Raw genomic sequence first — 19,245 nt, 5'->3', positions numbered from 1 at the left:
ACTATTTTATAAGGAAAAGGACAACAAACCAATTCGATGCATTTATTTCGATTGCTAGATTATAAAATACAAAAATAAACAAACAAAGTGCGAAATTCTCCATGTATTTTTTTTCTTAGTTCTAATCTTTTGTCTATGGCCGCTTCGCTTACGTTCCAGACTCCACCACTGCAAATTAATATATGAAGCATTTGTACAAATAACTGACAAGGACATATTACGATTTCACGTAAGTTGAAGCAGGACACAATACTTTACTAAAATAGTTGCATACGGACTTGAAATGTGCGAAAAAATGCCAGTCTTGTAAATTTTGATTTTGCTTCCCGCCGGCTCTTGACGGTTTGCTTTTGGCACGTGCAATTTTTCAATATATTTTCGTAGAATACAGCATCTTATATCCGAAAACAGTTAAACACCGATGGTGACAGTCGTGAAATATTATTCCGGTGAGTGTTTCAATTATAATTTCCTCTTATACATACATTTTACTCATTCGCACGTGTTGTTTAGTGTAGACTGCAAAACAACCATTTGCATTCGCCACATAATATAGCTACGATATGGTTCGGAAGTGCGTCGTGCTCCGGGCTCGTGATGTACCGCCGTATTATGTTTTTGCGTGCTGAACGAGACCAATATGTTGTATTTTGCATTGGCGGCGGCCTCTCGGCGGCAGCGTCATTTGTTTTTGTTTACCTGCAGATTAGCCGTACAGAATGTCGCCATCCCCGATCCGTTGTCGCACCCCTTGGAAAATACACAAGCGCGCCTCTGAGCCGGACAGATGGCTAGACGAGCTGGGGTATTTCCGTAAACACACGGCTAGGGACGCCAGCTGTCTGTTCAGAGCTGTCTCCGAGAACGTTTATAACACCCAGCGGTACTTCCATAAGGTCCGCCTGGAGTGCGTACAGTTCATGGCGTCCAGAAGACATCTCTTTGAGGGGGTAGGATGTTTTTTGATAGTCAAGTACTCGTCGGCTGGTGCAAAATATTAACTAATTATTGTTTATTTTATAGTCATTGATTTGTCCATTTGAAAATTATCTGAAAGAGATGTCAAACCCCTCTGAGTCGGGTGGGCTAGTTGAAATATCGGCCATGAGCCATTTGTATAGGTAAGAATTTATTTAACTACCCACTTTATTTTGACAAATATTTTGTTCAAATGTAGATAGATACAAACATAGCCGTTATTGTTTCACAAATATGCAAATTATATGTGTGAATAAATTTAATAATTTTTTACCTTATTTAAGGTAAGCAAGTCTTAAAGCAAATTGTTGATTATAATAATAACTTGATCATTTAATATTCTATATATATAAATGGAACTGGATTCTATGGTACAAATGGCTCCCAGTGTTTTTATATTATCTTACATAAATATTTGCATTATGATGCTGCATATAAGCCTATGAAGAAGCAGTATCTAAAATTTTTCTGTGCCTTCAAAACCTGACATATTTATTGAGATGGTGTTCAGGCTTAACTTCTAGATTCTAGAATGTCTTATGAACAGCTTTGTAAATTAACGAATTAGTCCTCACATATTATTTTAAAGCCTTGACCAGCCATACTCAACCTTTTTTTGATATTGGCCACAAGACTTGTTAATAATTATGTTTGTTCATGCAACATGAACTAGAACACATTATCTGACTATAAAAAAAAATTAAATATCTACTTTATTTCATGGCAATATTAAGATCAATTATAAAGGGCTGCACAATTGATAGAATGATTTTATTCCTAAAGGTTTAACATATTTTTTATAACATATACTTGCGTTTGACCACTATCTCACCTGATGTTATGTGATCATGTGGTCTATGGTAGAGCATGCTTGCTTAGATAATTCACTTGTGACTTGAAGATGCCTGGGTTATAATTATATAGGAAATACAGACTGGAAATAAATAAATCAGACAGCTCAAGCGCTCCTGGGAAAACTTTCTTTAGTTTTAGTGAGATTTTTAAACTCAGGTGTGCCATTAGCTAGGTTGAGTATAGCTGGCCTGGACCCTTATTTGCAAATGCTTACAAGCAGCTTTTTAATGATTGGTTGTTTCATATATCATGCCCTTATCCATTAACCGTGATTGTAAATAATGACACAATAGTAATAAAACTGTTATCATGTTATTGTAGGAGACTGGTAATGGTTAATATGCCTTCCTAATGGTGTAGAGTGATCACTGTATCCTATAAACTACTGTAATGCCAAAAAATTGTGACTGTGGTTCCAATCTTTAAAATTTTACTTGGGGATTGAATGGCGACAAGGATTATTATTGAGGTTCATAATGACCATGGCTTTGTAATGGAACTGTAAAGACAAGTCGCAAGTTTTCTATCTTCTGTTACCTATCAATCCTGTTTTTCCAGATCCATGCTTTAGTAAATTTAGCCTTACCCCTAACAATTCAATAGTTAAAATGCTGCTAAAGCAGTTATGCCAAAGGGATTGGTTATACCTTATCTAACTTTGACCTGGGATCTTCCAGACGCGATTTTGTGATATTTGAGGCCAACAAGGGGCCGCAGACAAAAATCTGCAACGGCTATGGTGACACAATATACTTGTTTTATTCATCTGATACAAAACACTTTGATGTGGTGTACACTAAAGAATTTATTAATGCATCATCATTCTGTCAGTGTAAGTAGTTTTTATTATAGCTCAGCGATTGTTTCATGTTTTCTTTTGTATTCAAGTTTTGCCAGAACTTGGGTTTAAATCAGCTAAAAGTATAATATTCAAAGCATGAGACATGTTTTGCATTGCATTGATCAGTCATTTATAATAGAAGCCAGCTAAGAATCTATGATGGTTAAGTTGGGGCAGGTATGTGCAGAAATTCAGTTGTATGTGGTCTTGATGCAAGAAATAGAAACAATTTAAAAAATTACAGACTAGCAGTTGCCATATGATTAGCTAATAAACAGCTAATATGCAGTCACTAGGTGAATTGCATTAATACCACACCTGAACTGCATTTACAGCCTGCTTGCAATATATAATTGTCATCAATGTCTTGGTTTGGCTTGAAGTAAGTTACCTCACCTGCCATATATGCCTTTTAACATCCTTTAAGGCGATACCTCAAGGTCCATTTTCATACATTTTGTCATATTAAATTTTAAAGGCCGAAATATCCATGATTATTAATTATTTTTACGTTTTTCTTTCAACTGCGAGAACTAATCACTAACTAGACGTGAATTTAAATTCTTTACTTGCCAATACTTGTTTAGTTACCCAGATTAAAGGTGAAACAAAATGTATGAAAATGGACCTTGAGGTATCGCCTTAAACCAATTGCGGACTAAAAGCTAAGTTGAATTAGGCTACTAGATAGCTGAAGTTATTGGGTAGTGTAAGCACGAAAAACCCTGTAACAAGGATCCTATTATTGCGGTAACTAAACTAAAATACCCTGAGTTTAGCTGGATGTCTGAAATCCGCTTTAGAATCTGAAAGCAATAGCTGTCATGTTTTGACTCATAATTATTGACTTACTCTAAACTGGCCAAGAAACTTGATGATAGCTCTAGATTGCATAGGCCCTTAAAGAAAAGAAAGTTTTGTTCTGGTGAAAATATGAATACAAATTTTACCCCCGAAATATTGACAATCAAGTGCAGTGTAGTCACAACTCACATTAAATCGAAAGGACCTTTTGGTGCACTCATGATTTTGTTAAACGTAGTGGGCGAAGTCAGCTGTCCAAATACACAGTGCGGAGTGACCCCTACGCCATATGTCTGCGAGGTCCGCAAATATTGTTTTCGGACCTGTGCAGTTGACCCGACGACCCCTCTTTACTTTTAATTGGGTATTTTGAGATCTTAACGTGGGGACATAATTATTTATAATTAATAATAAAATATTTGTACTTTGCAAATATTTTCCACAATTCTAAAAATAGTATCTACTTATAGCTGTAGTGTACGAAATCCTCTACGACGGAGTTTACCAACTAAAAGACCTGCCTTATGCTGTCGATAAAATGCTCCATGATAAAGTACCCTCCAACCATATCGATTACTTCATGTCTGACAACGTAGAACGCCGAAAGAAACAGAAAGAGCGAGCTAAGATATACATTGAGACTTCGAACGATGACAAAGACAAGAATAACAACGCTGTTGCCCTGAAATGCAAACATCATACCAATGATTTGGAACGGGCGAGCCTCTTGAAAGAGTCTCTGAGCATTTTCGTCTTTAATCGCAGTCTTATACAGTTGGAAAACGTGTGCTTGAACTGCCTTAACGTTAATAGTGCTAAGGATCTCCTTGATAATGGAATTACACCGTTTCCGTACAAAGTGGCGAAGGCTTTGGATCCTGATATATACAGGAATATAGAGTTTGATGTGTGGAGTGAGCTGAGAAGAGGTGAGCAGGACCGGCTTTAGAGGGGAATTCGGAGGGTGGAACAAAGCCCAGGCTCGAAAGCCTTAAAATACCTTTACAAATAATGAGCAGTAAGGAGTATCATTAGGAAACAAAAGATCAAGTTGCTAGTTGCCAGCACGGATTTTTTTTAATTAAGCGGTCAAATTTTTTTTTGTAATTTATAGTTATAAAGTAGTAATCATATATTCTATAACCTCTCGAAGTCCTCAACGGGACGCGTGATACTAAAATTATTGTCTTTATATCTTACTAATACTCTTTCCTAATATTATGATCTAGGAATAAAAGCGGATTTGCACTATCATAAATCTGTCAATGCTAATGGCCATTAGCGTGTTCCGCCATCCGAGTTGCCTTTACTAAAGCCGGTGTTTGTGCTTTAAAGCTCGTAAAGGATATATATAGCAGCGTCCCAGTGTTTCCAGAAATGCGTTACGGTGCTCGGTATTCCGACGGCACCACACTACAAGTTGGCGTCAAATGTTTGTGCAAACTGCAGCAAGACCAATCCGTGCCTTACCACTGCCATATCCAGGAGATGGGACCAGACGGTGGGCCGTGTCTGGTCTTTATCGAAGAGTTGGGGGAGAAGAGAGTGGTCAATTACGATCAGCTGGAACCGCTGCCGTTGGATGAAATACGTCCCTGGGCCCCGCCGTACAGATACTCTCGTACTAACTCCCAACTGATGACGCTGAGCCAAATGTTGCAGCAAATAGGTTACTTACCTCTTTTTCTGTTTTTTTTTTTCTTTTTTTACCTTTTAAAGTACGGCCTGCCCACACCTTCGTCATCGGGTCATCGCCGTGCGCATATATTGTGCGTCTATTAAGGTCATTCGTAAATCACGATGCAGCAAATTACATGTGATGACTTGCCAATAACAATATTTGCCAATTTATTCAACGGTTTGTAAGCAACAATGTCGCTTTGACATTGTTTTTTACATTACGTTGATGAATCACCACATTAAGATAAATAGAACAATAATATCTACGTCTGTGATCAAAATCTGCCAGATATGTTATAGTAAATATTTATGTGCCTAGATTCCTTGAAATCGAGGGTTTAACTCTGTTATCTGTTCCTTGAAATCTTAAGTACCATCTTAAGTGTTCAATTTTGACAGAGGTTCCAAATATTAATTTTATTCTTTAGTTTATAATTTATTAGATTAACTAATAAAAATTCTACTATTACAACCTTGAATTTTTACTTAAAATAAACAATAATTGAAAAATTTGTTCATAATTAACAACAGGTGTGGGCGAGCCTTGTTAAACAATTCAACAAAAAGTGTATAGTAATTGTAACCCTTACATTATGATCCCAATAAATTTGTATGCAGGCAACATGACGCGTAAACAGAATGCGGGCAAGGCTCGCAAGTCGAAACCAAGCGACGAGAACAAAATCGATAACGCCAGACAAGGGAAACCGTCCTGGGGCGATGCGGACGATACACCATACATAAAGCACAATGCATACAACATGGATTTTAATTTTGAACCGATGCCTGTTAGTTGCGTAGATTTGTGTAGCGTATTGTTGCATTTATAAGCAAATGTCGCGTTCTCATTCCACCCCTGAATGAAGGTGTTCTGTCTCTTTCATTTGACGTAAGTCGGTGATTAGTAACATTGATTTAAAAATAAAGTGGGGTGAGTTTTTGTGACGTGTTTATGAGCTATTTTTACCCGCGTTAAGAATGTTCTTTTTTTATTAAACATTGCTTGATGCCGTAATCAACTGTCTTACATTGCTTAGCATTAGTTCGTGAAAGGATAATAGAATTTTTGATGGTTCGATGAATGTAATAACAATATCCATTTATGAAAATAAAGTAACATTTAGTAACTATAAACTATAACATAAGAGTTCCGGCTTGGAGGACCAAAATAGTGGACAGACCTCCGTATACTATGTGTATGAATTTAGAGAGATTCTTCCGTTTAAAAACTATACTTTGGCCGTGTTTTAAAATGACTCGCATGCTTATAAATGAAACGTACTATATTGCCATATCGTAGCTATTTAAAGGTATAATGAATATTAATGTATCTTGTAGCTATAAATTAAGGTACTATACACTATATGTTGTATTTTGTACGCGCCGACTACGCGCATTTTCGGCACGCAAATTTTTATTTAAAAGAACGCAATACCGACTTCGTCATGTTTACTGTGCGGTTAAACGCGTTGTCAGCGTGTATAAAATAGTTCTTAGTTTGTATATTGTAGTAATAGAATTTGAATTATGGATTTTTAGGTGTATTTTTGGGTAATTTGGATGGTAGTAATGGTTTAAATTACTGACAGATTTTTATGAATGGAAGATCTTTTATGTACTAGGTTTTGCTCGTCCGCTCACGTATAAAATCTCACGGAAAAAGTGTTGCCGTGTATTTTTCATGAATAAAATTAAAGTAGTTTAAATATGATGACATATTACAGTCTACCTTTGTGCCAAATTTCGTTTCACGTCTTGAGCGGTATTTTTTTAATGACCACCCTTTTTTGTTTAAATATTTTTGTCGGGGTTTGGTAGATCAGTCCGAGCGGTAATTTACTGAGATTAAATTCTTCGAGGCTTTGAAACGAGGAATCGCTAAGAAGTTGTCGCATGTGGGAGACCTGCCACCAAAAATACTCCAAGTTTTGATCAAGATTTAGTTGTAGTCAACTTTGAGTCATAGAAGCTCTTATGATTAAAAATTGTTATACTTTAGGTAATAAACACTTGATAAAATTAATACAAATGAGGACACAGTTTCCCTGACAACGTGCTAATATTAGCGCTATAAATAGACTTATAAATACCTTCTATAAGGATAATTTACGCTCTCAATTCACCGTATTTGTGTATCAAACGCCTACCTTCTTAATGACCTATTATTCCATGCGGAAAATTTGAGTCTCAGGACTATATCAGTTCAGCTGTGGCGCAAACACCTGTCGTGTTTTTAATCGCGCAAGCTAATGTACCAACTAAGTAAGGGCTCATATTTTTATTCAATACGAATGTGTTCTTTATTATAAAGGTAATGTAATAACCAAACATATTGACTACTCAGGTTAACGAGAATTTGTTTTATTATTTAAACGTTCTGAGGGGTGTCGCTATAGTTTATATTTTGGCTACTTTAGTGGTTACCATCAGGCTAGATAGCTTGTTCATCGTCTGATTGAATATAAAAACATATTGTTTCTTGAGGAATCCACGCGATTTGTCATAGTTAGTTGCTCCAAGGTATAAATAAAGATTTGATCTCGATTTTCGCCCATACTGTTGACAAAATTCAGCCACATAATATACGTGGGTAGACAGGGAGGTTATTCAATAAATGTGGAAACGAAACTCACGTGTAGAGCCAGATCCGTGGCAGGACCTTTTTGTACCAATCGATCAAACAAGATAATATGTCACTTGTTCACTTAACGTTTGTTTTTATATCATGTTAAATTGTACTTTTGGCTTCAATTCGAATGGGGTTCGATTTTAATAGTACTACTGTTTCAATTAACTTATCGAATGCAAAAAAATGACCTTTTAAGGACCTTTAAAGTCCCCTCCTGACCATGAAGGCTGCAAAGTCTTCGAAACGTCGGGAGAAAAATAAAATATTAAAACCGCGATAAAATTTGTAAAATAGTTTAATTTAAAAGGACCTTTTGCAAAAGTCGGCAAAGCATCAACTGACCTTGTCATGGGTGGTTATTACCACCATTATGTGAGGTATTTGAATATAATTGGCACGCATACAGTCTTCAACTATTGAAGCTGCGTATAAAATGCCTGGAGCTCTGACAGAGCACGGTTCTGCCACTCCCCGGACACTGAACGTGTATACACAAATGTAGGTATTTTAAATATCGGTAAATTTTCTACCTTCAATCATAACAAAAAAATCATTACGTCGTTGTTCATTCTTCGGAAAGGACGTGTTAGATTTTGCAATATCAATAAATATCTGTCAGTAATTTGTACCTAGATTTGGCTCTTTTGACCAGTGACATAAAATCGAAGGGACTCTTCAATGCAGGTGTTCGTTTTTGTACGTATAGTGTTTATAGTTCTGCCGCCCTGCAGCAGGGTGCTAGCGATATGGTTTTCCAGTTCAAGGACATAGGCTGTGTTATTGCTATGGATTATAAAATTTCACATCTCTGTCATCGAAACAGGGTTAGTTATGTAATTTATAACTGTGGTTGATGTTATTTGAGTCGTTTGCCGTCAGGCGTCTTGCATAACTAATTATTAACTTGTATAAAAAGGAAAAGTTACATTGTGTTCGTGTAAACAACAAAAAAAGTTTGTATAAATGCTCGCGAAAACAACCACTCGATTGCGTAGTAAGCGAAAATTAAAAATAGATTTATGTGAGTAACATTTTTAACCCTTTTTCATAATGTTTGATGTTTACCCTTTCTCTTGTCACGGTCGAAAGAGCGCCGTAGTGTCGGGGTAGCGGTAGCGGTGTTAGTGTATCGGAGTGTATCGTTTGACTGCGTGCAGTTCACGGCGTTCGACTGCAGTCCTACTGCTGTTTAACTGCATACACATCGAAGATACTTTTAAAGATCATGATGGAAATGGTACGTCAGAGATGATGTAGATATGAAATTGCGTGTTTTTTTCAATGTTTTTTACAGTGCTGTTTCTCTATAATTTCCGATGTGGTGATAAGCTCGTGGCATATCAATCGTCTCTGCCTATCTTTTCTGGGGATAGATCGTGAATGTGTATATTGGGCAAGGGTCTTAAGTTATTACCATAATTGGGGCAAAAGCGACTGCATTCGAACGCATCCAACTGCACTGCAGTCGAACGTAAAGCATCAGACATCCGTAGTCAGTTTGCCTCAAACTAATTGTTTGTCGTCAGGTTGAAGTTCAAGCACTGCCCCTGATGGTGGACTGTCGCGCGGGCGCGGGTGCTCCGGCCCATGAGCTCGCGCATGTGGGACACGCGCCGCCCAATGGCGCTCCGCCCCCCGACGGGCATCATACCCAGGTTAGTATACATTACGGTATGGACCGTGAGGTTTGGGATCCACTATCCTGGACATTAGGTACGTTCAAGTTTGAAACAAGCACATGATTTATGTTTCGTGTGGTTCTTATTAGATATCGATAATAAACATAAAGTATGCCTAAGCACTTTAAACCCATACTTACATAAGATTGCCTACCAGGGTTCAGTATTATGATTTGGCTGGATCAAAATATATTTATATTACACGCATTGAATTCAAAACAGTTTAAGCCTTTAGCTTTGCACTTTTTTACCTATTTCTGTTAACTCCTAAAGTATGAAATAAAATATGTACCAATAAATCAACAACTGGTCCCACTGCAGTAGATACTTAACACATAATTGATTCGAAGTAAAGCTAAAACCCGAGGAAGTTTGCGACGCAGTGCAGTGATTACATATTTAGTTGAATGCGACTCAATGCCGCGCGGCGGTCGATTGGAGAACAACAGCCCATTACGACGGCTTGTTAGTGTGATCGAGGGGGAGAATATAACTCAATCAGTACGTAGTTACGATTTGAGTTGTCACTTTTATTGGTTAGGTGGATATTGGACTTGATTGTGTGCGGTGTAGAGCATATCAAGACTAACTGAGGTCTTGCATCCCTTAATGATCGCTAGAATTATGCTGGTTTTTCTAGGTTTTTGTAAAGATTTCACAGAACAAAATATGTATCGATAACCTTGTAGTCTTAGACACATTCAGTTGTTAAATATACAATCATTAAAGAATTATCATTTTGGTATATTTTGGTAAAATAATATCTAAATTAGTGATAATGTCGACAATATCTGATTTGTGTTGTATCGCAGCAGGCTGGCGGCAGCGGAGATATGGGCGGCCACAACATGAACCAGCCGACCTCGGGACGCGCCTCCACGCCCGCCACTACTAACGCCATCACTCCTTACACGGGTGAGTGGGGGATTAGGAGTCTTTACTAATTTCTGGGATGTTTTTTTAACTACATTTAGATAACCATATTCATTTTCCATTTCCATTTATCATATCACCTATATTTATACGCTTCAAGGTTAAAACATGTACCACTATGTTTATTTTTTTTGTTACATCCATTTGCATTTCCAATGTATAATGACCTACAAGTTTGACAACTTAATGAATCTTGTATCTCTTGTAAGGCAAAGTGACTGAGTGAGTGAGTGACGCCTGATGGTCGAATAGAATGTCAACTGACGAGATATGATTACTCATCGGCAATACATAATTATGTCGGCCTGTTAGAATCTAATCGAATTTATCATGTGTCCAAAATTTGTTAAAAGTATATAGAGTATTATTATATTGCAGGCGGCATGAACCCGTCGGGAGGAGGGTCGGGAGGCGGAGGCGGTGGCGGAGGCAGTGGCGGTCCGGGCCCGGGCCCCGTGGCCGTGGGCGGCGGCGCGGTGGGCATGCCGGCGTACAGCATGTCGGGCGCGTGCGGGCCGTACGTGTGCGGCGTGAAGTCGGTGGTGTGGTGCGCGCCCGCGTCGCCGCCGCCCGGCGCGCACGGCCCGCCGCCCGCGCCGCACCTGCCGCCGCCGCCGCCGCCGCCGCCGCACGGCGTCAACCCGCACGTCTACAAGAGCGTGCAGCCCAACGGCGCCGATCTACCCATGAACGGTATGTGTCTTCACACTGAAATTAAATCTAAATATTACATAATAATAATAATATCAGCCCTGTATTATATACTGTCCCACTGTTGGGTACGGGCCTCCTCTACTACTGCGAGGGAATAGGCCTCAGTCCACCACGCTGGCCAAGTGCGGGTTGGTAGACTTCATACACCCTCGAAAATTCCTAATAGAGAATTTCACAGGTATGCAGTTTTCCTCACGGTGTTTTCCTTCACCGTTAAAGCAAGCGATAATTCACAAAGAATACACACATATTTTTTTAGAAAAGTCAGGTGTGTACCCTTGGAATTTGAACGTGCTGACATTCGTCTCCGTAGTCCGTTCCACAACCAACTAGGCTATCGCCACTTTTTATGCCTATCTAAATAATAATTAAGGCCATTTATATATTTAATTATTTTTTACCGCAGATATCCCAACGCTCCGCTACTACTTCAACCTGGGCGTTGAGTGCATGTGGGCGGCTTACGGACCGCCGCCACCTCACCCACCGCCGCGACACTACTCTCCAAGAGATCTGGCTCAGGTATTATCTATCATTCTAATTCTAACCTTATGTGATGATCTGAGAATGCTACAATCTTATCTATATTATCAATACATTATGTAATCGAAGAACTATAAATAATATAACAGTAAAAATGTAGTTCTGCAGAATGACAGCACAATCATGGAAAAAAATGCTTTTTCCATAAATATCTGTTTATAAAACAGTATTAAACATTTGCTAAATACCCCTAAATATTGGACCGTTAATTCCAGGATATGCAGCAGATGTCGATGCACGACCGCGGCGGCATGAACCACAACTCGGGCGAGCAGAACCACAAGCATAAGCCGCAGCAGGGGAACGATAAGCCCAACATGAACAACCAGAATAAGAACAATGGCCAGAGGCCGCTGCTCGGGCCCAGGTGAGTTACTGTAGATGTGACATAGACCTATGTTCTGCAATGTTGGCATAGTACCATATTCTGCAACGCTTCTTCTTTCCTTATAGGCATAGAATGCATAAATAATTGTAAGCACATTACTAATATTTAATGAAAACAATGTAATTTCAGAGCTCTAAAATGTATTAAACCAAATTATAATATCTACAGGATGTTACTGAAAGCAGGTATAATTGGGGGGTACATAGGGAAACATTATAGTAGCTATACGAATTTTACTTAATAATTTTTTTTAGATCGGAATTCAATAATAACAAATAATATTGCGCACTTTTCATGCCTTACCTACTTATAAATATTTTTTTCATGTTATAGATTCAAGCGTGGTGGAAATGACGGCAACCAGAACAACAACCATCAGAACAAGGGGTACAACAACAATGCCGGTAACAAGGGGCCTAACAACCGGTGAGTGATATTATCATTTAACTTAATAGTACAGTAAACAGCATAGGTCATGAGCACAGATGAACAGTAGTAGGGGCGAGCTCGCGAGTGTACAAATTGTACGCAAATATATAGTAACCGTATCGCACGTGAGCGTCAATTATGGATTAAACTGGCTTGGATTATAATCAGTAAAATTATAATATTTTTTATATATTTCGTTTATGTATAAATTTGACATTACAGATACCATTTCTAGTATACAGGGTGTAACAAAAAGTCGGTACAATATTTAATCCATCATACGCATAGATCATTTCAAGGTTGTGTGTAAAAAGTTGGACAATGTCCCCTGTGTATTGTTATAATGCCGATGTGGTATTGTCGCCAGGCGCAACTCCCACGTGGAGGGTCGCGGGCCGGCGCCGGGCTACGAGGGCGAGTGCGTGGTGGAGCAGCCGCTGCTGACGCTGCCCTACCTGCCCTACCCGCCCGCGCCCGCGCCGCCCGTCTACCCCATACAGTACTACCCGCTGGACCCCGACCCCGGTCAGTAACCATACCACCACTACTGTATCCAACAACTTTCTACTACATCTGAAAATAATATGTATTAATCCATTGTCTAAATGTATAATCTGATAAGTTGTCCTGCATTATCATAGCATCTGTGTGTCTACCATTATATATACAGCCCGTAAGATTCCACTAATGGGCAGACAACTGGCTTTAAGCTTACCATCAGTGGCAAAGGGGGAAATTTTCCGAAAGGTAACCCGAAACAATAGATACTTGCATAAATGCAGTCCGCAAATCGTTTTTATAATTAGATTGTACATATATTAAGAAAGGGAAGTCGGTAGGTATTGGAGTATATGTACCCTTATCTACTGCTTACCATGCCACATTTCAAGGTCTTGTGTGAGTAGTATTCAGATTCGAACTATCTATGCCGTATAGAGATGGTTATCTTGAAGGGCAGAATAGCCAACTTCATATCATTGTGAAAAAATGACAATACTCATATCCTCATCCCACATTGCAGGCATGATGGGCATGATGGGCGGCATGGGATACATGAGCTACGATGAGGGAGTGGAGTACGGAGGGGTGTCAGCCTACTACCCCGCGCCATACCCGCCGCTGCCACCGCCACACCATCCGCACCACATGGAACACAAGTGAACACCACCAGTCACCATCGGTCAAAAGCGGTGTGCCGTCATTGATTTTACGACTTGGAAGGTAACAATTAGGTTTGGTAGTTATGCATTTCTGACATAAATTGTATCAAATTATTTGTTTCACTGGTTATTATATTTTTTTGTTTATTTTGTGCATAGGTTTTCTTTTTATTTATGTCAGAATGCTAAACCATTTTTTTTTTATAAATCATCTCCTTTTGTTATTGTTATTTCTGAATCATTTCTTTGAGATGTATACTAAAGCAAAGATATTCTTAATTTATTTCAACATATTTTTATTCAAAAAAATAGTACTATATATCAAAAAGCAGCCAAGTTGTGAATTCAATGACGTGTACAAAAATAAGATATGCTTACGGACACGGAAAATATGCGACGAGTTTTTTGTTTCGTATCGCTTGAGCTAGTCGCGGTGGGACCAGGCGCGGGCAGGCACACGGCATTTACACTCATAGTAGTGCATACAAATATGTGACGCGATAACAAGAGAGCTCTTACTACCACTGAGTTCTCGTTGAAATGTGTCGGCCCCACCGCCGCCCCGCCCGGCTGCGTGGCCCAAGCTTAAGACGCGTCGACCGTCGAGCGGCTTTAGAAATGGCGTCTACGCTTTGGTGCAAACTTGATTAACTATTTTGGGATGGGTTTTTAGGAAACGGCGAAATTGTATAAAAAAGGTAAAGAAATTAACTAAAGCCTAGACATCATTTCGTAGATCTTCAAGCGTGCTTTGGCTCTATTTGTGGCCACTTGAAGATATCGATTTGAATTAGACATGATGTTAAGCTGTCCACATTTATGCTAGTTCAAATTGCATGCAGTTTTCAGGCAATAACCGCTAATATGCTGCGTTGCTAAGCAAACTAAGGGCTCGTTTACACTACGTTGTAACTCGTGATAACAGTGTCGTGTAAACAAGCCTTTATTACGCGCTTGAAACGGTTTTGTGAGAAAACTAAATCACCTGGCATACACGGACTATAAGATACGATTGTACAGTGTCATTCCCTATAAAGGTGTGTCTATACACCCGTGTCTCGATTAGATGGAGTCTCATGACCGCGTGTCCATCACCGGTATTGGAAAATGATGTTCAATAAAAACTGACAGGCCACGGTACCGCCACGTCTGGTCCGAGACACGGATGTTCAGATGCACCCTGAACCGCCCCTAGCTTACTGTGCGCATTATATTATAAACTTACGCTTTCCCCGCCGTGTCGCGTGTATGCCAAGGTGATAATATTTATATCCTACAAAATTCCCACCAATGGTAACAGCGGGTGAGAGTCCACGAGATGTACTCAGTCCTAATAACAATATTAGTGGAACGAGTTGTTTGTGTGGTTGTTAGGGTGTAGTCCCACGGTGCGCGATGTCGCAAAATATATTTTGAGTTATTCATTCCCGCTTTACTAAAGCGGTGCGCGATCGACTGTAGGTATACCAAATTCGAATATAGGAAAAAAGAATATCCTGCGCAAACAATATTTTAAGTTTTAAATATGTTTAATGTCTGTGATTGTGAGATGACCTTTAGTTTGACAACGAATCTACTGTAGCTTGGTCTTTCACACATGTTATTGTACAGCCTTCAAAACTTTTAAATTTCAACGCACTTTAATACCAGTGTTCTATAGACTACCCATTCACAACATCACGGTTCGTGGAACTCCACCTTAACGCTTCGCAGCTCGGTCAACTTGGTTGAGATTAATTTTTTTATTACAAGTTGGCCAATAATACTAAAACACGCAAACGGCTTAATTCGCTTATTAATTTAGCGACTGTCTCTGCATCTAGAACAACGAGATGCTCATCGAAATAACGTATACGAGTGTCTAAATTCATTGCGGATTATTGACGTGGTGTTTGTCGACAGTTTTGTAAGCTATTTGAGATTATTCGAATTATTTCTTGAGTAAAGAGATCTATAGAGAACGTGTTAAGTCATAAATTGTAAAAATTATGTCTGTAAACTACTTTTTGAATTTATGCAAGTCAGTATTATAAATTTCGTTGCAATGCAGCGTAAATACATCACCAGCTCGAATAACAGATGCCACTACATCCAACGATCTGCGGTTGCGCAAAACTACGAAACTGTTGGCACTCCTGCGCCGGTGTCCGTGTGATTGTAAACTGCGCCGCGTCTTAGTGCTTTTTGTTTGAATAGTAAAAAAGGGCATGTCAATTATAGTTTTTTTATTGATTTACCGTATTTCGTAAAACTAAGTCGAGTTATATACGTATTTAGGGACCATTTGCATATGATGCGGAAGATGAATCGAAACTCTTGGACGCGGCGCGGCTCTTTTGGTTGTTGTTATGTGAAGAATAATGTATGTATAGAGCGGCAATGTTATTGTCCCCTTTGTAAATTCATGTTGTATGTACTTAATTATAAGGTTGGGTGAGCCGTGACGTCGCGGCCGATATTGCACATGATACTACACAGGGATTTGGTGATATTTTTGTTAGAAATAGACATTGGCTGAATGTGAAAATTTACAGTATTTTTAAGGTGGGCTAATTTCCAATTTAATAAGCATTTTTAGTTTATTTTCGGCGTAGTAGTAGGATAAGTATTTTAGTCATTTAGAAGTTCTGGTAAACAACGAATACGTTATTGAAAACAGTTCAGTAAAGTATTTTGATTACTTTACATGCTCCTCGGAGATACGTAAAAAAATTATTTGTGTGAGTCCAAGTCGAAAAAACAGTTGAGAATTGTTCATGTGATTTTTATTTTCGAAAACATTTTTTACATTCTTTTTTTAATATTAAAAAAAAATGCCAATTTTAAATTTAGAACCGTTAGTTAACTGTTTTTGTGACTCGGGCTTGAATATCAGCCGAAATGTCACGTTATACACTCGAATATTAGGTTCAAAATGGCACTACATTTCGGCCGCGACGTCGTTCTCTTGACGGTAAGAACGGCAGGTACAAGGAACACATTAGACTGACGAGTGACATTACACGACCTTATTGGCGTAACCTTTGGTATAAATTTTTTCAGTAATTATGGCACCGTTTTGATAAAAAAAATGACTGATATAGCCACACATACACGTTTATGCACCAGTGGACTTGGAGAATAGTGAAATTATATTAGATTTTATTAGGCGGTAGTGATTAAGATACAATAGCAGCTTGCGATACATTTAATTTGCCATTTCTAGGCCAAAACAAGCGATGCCGAGCCAATTTAATATTTTAGTAGTAAGAAGGATTTATTAAAGGCAACCTTAACTAGATCTGTCGTATTTAAATCTTAAACAAATATGTTTTACCCTTTTTTTCTAAAACTGTATTATTTTGTTATTTTGACTCGAACTTAGAATGAAGCCTTAGTTAGTTTAATAATTCGCGGCGTTAATTTTTGATACGTGAAAAAAGTGCAAAGATACTTTAAATGTTTCCCCTTCAGTCATTACCTGACGGAGGTGGTTTAGTGTAAAATATACAGTAAAAAAGAAGCATCTTGTGATACAACGTCCCCGCGGCCGCTGGTGCACAACCGTTATATCTAGAATGTTTTTCAACGTTTTTTAATCCCTAAGTGTTCAGTGGTGCTGCAAAATTCGTCAGGACGACAGGGTTTATGAAATATTTTTGTATGGTTCAGACTATACATATACAACGTTTTGTAGTGGTTAGGACCTGATCATTCCTTATAATGTAAGGTGAAACTTGTAAATTAAGACAATGTAATAAACTTAGGTTTTACGTAACAAATTTAAGGCTCTCTCGTCAATTTAGTTTAACATCGATTGTCACAACAATCGAGACGTTGTCGTGATCGATTGTTGTGAGACGATCATTCGGCTCGTTTAATTTAGTTAGAAATAAGTAAGTACTGTTCCACTCGCATTAACAGTTGAAGCCTTCGGGCCTCTTAGGTTTCAAACGGATCTCAACCTGTCAGTAACCGAATCTCTTTGACTGCGTTAATTATCTAACACTAAAAGTGAACTCGAACGTATCCTACTCTGATCTCATGAAGGACGTTAGTTATAAACCTCGGTGCTTGGGTAGTATTATATTTTTGTTGGTAAGCATACATTGGCGCGTGGTTAACACGAACGAATTTGTTTTAAGGACCTACCACTACGTCACAGTTTGCATTTTGTACTAACATCAAACGTGCATTTACTATAAGTAAGGTCTGGTGTGTGAGCGAGTGTTTCGGATGGAATGGTGTGTACTCAACTTGTGAAGCCATTGTTGTTTTGATAAATTTTCTGGTATTTTTCAATTTTAGCGACTAGCACGCGTCCCTCGGCCGCGTGCGGGTCCAACGAACAGAAACAATATTTTTTGAGAGTTTATATAGTTATCTGACTGTGATTTAAAAAGTAATCTCAGGTAAACTCGAAGTGATCTACAGCTATTGTAAAATTATTGAAACTTTGTTCGCACGAGCGTTTTGCAGTTCCCATAGTCGCAAGTGAAGGAGCGCTGCGGCAGTATTCGCCATCTAATGTTACATAAATGTGACTATGGTATACAAAACATTGAATAACTTAATAGTGGACAATAATTTAAAACTAAATGCCAGTATTTGTTTGAATTTTAAATGTTCGATGGAAATACGAATATTGCCGAAGCGCAACGTCTTTGCGCAATACTTAGTTGAGTAACATTATAAATACTTTTAAGACGGCATTAGGCTTCTTTTATTTACAAAAAAATGGTGAACAATTTCTCATCGGTTAAAATATATTTTAGATGAGCTGGTGCAAAATGTTCGCAGTCGTGTGACGACAAGCAAATATCATATTTATTTTTTTACTTTTATTCTATAAATAAAGCGATAGCGTGTTCAGAAACGCTCGTGAGAACGACTCGTAAGCAGTTAGTCGTCATATTGTACCTCGATGGACGCGTCGGCATCAATTGTGTACTCGGGACTCGATTGGAACTTCGCGATTGTGTTACACATGTAATCCGGCCAAATTTTGGAATAACTTCTTTATGTACAACCCTGTATCACTTAACTATATTATGTATTGTGTATGTGAGCACTCACGAGTTCATTGTTTGTACAGACTTGTTGAAAAATATACGAAAAATAAAAAAATATAGGTGTACACTACATATATATGTGTGATTTAAGTCATATTTGGTGTTTCAGTATTAGTTCTAAATCACTTAGGAGTTAGTATTTTATGTTAGATGTTAATTAAATGTTTACGTACACGTAGATGTGTTATTTTTATTTGATAGTCATCGTTTACTGTATGTATTCTGTTGTAAACACTAGTAGATGAATGTTGTGCCAACGTGTATTTCAAAGGCAGTTTGTGTACACTTCGACTGCCAAATACTCTAAATTTCATATCAGTGGAAACAATAATTGTGTTGTGAGTAGTGCTCGTGTTAGTATGTTAACTATACGGTTGTACAGAGCTCAAAGTATGCGTCTATGTCCGCCTTTGAGATGATATTTGTAATTTTTTTCCAAATTCCATCAAATAAAGTAAACTGATTTTTCAATGTTTTGATGTTTTTTATTTACTCCTTTTGCATAATTTTTTATTACCGTATAGTATGAGTTGCAGATTAGGTAGGTATATATCTCTGCAC

At 38.3% G+C, this 19,245-nt stretch overlaps 1 protein-coding gene across 1 annotated transcript; it reads left to right on the top strand.

The window, feature by feature from the left end:
• Positions 1 to 280: 280 nt before the first annotated feature.
• Positions 281 to 19,159, top strand: LOC115445935 (putative bifunctional UDP-N-acetylglucosamine transferase and deubiquitinase ALG13). The gene is made up of 15 exons (XM_037440471.1): positions 281 to 449; positions 706 to 950; positions 1,024 to 1,121; positions 2,511 to 2,665; positions 3,949 to 4,407; positions 4,854 to 5,147; positions 5,777 to 5,946; positions 9,314 to 9,442; positions 10,279 to 10,381; positions 10,778 to 11,092; positions 11,520 to 11,635; positions 11,872 to 12,023; positions 12,378 to 12,470; positions 12,841 to 12,998; positions 13,495 to 19,159. Exons 2-15 carry the CDS (start codon positions 720 to 722, stop codon positions 13,632 to 13,634), a joined length of 2,613 nt encoding a protein of 870 aa, XP_037296368.1. The 5' UTR covers positions 281 to 449; positions 706 to 719; the 3' UTR covers positions 13,635 to 19,159.
• The last annotated feature ends 86 nt before the right edge of the window (positions 19,160 to 19,245 follow it).

This window comes from Manduca sexta, chromosome 19 (genome assembly GCF_014839805.1).
Source record: "Manduca sexta isolate Smith_Timp_Sample1 chromosome 19, JHU_Msex_v1.0, whole genome shotgun sequence".
Classification (NCBI taxonomy): domain Eukaryota; kingdom Metazoa; phylum Arthropoda; class Insecta; order Lepidoptera; family Sphingidae; genus Manduca; species Manduca sexta.
The sequence above is the reverse complement of the archived record's forward strand: the minus strand, read 5'-3'. Positions and strand labels throughout refer to the sequence as shown.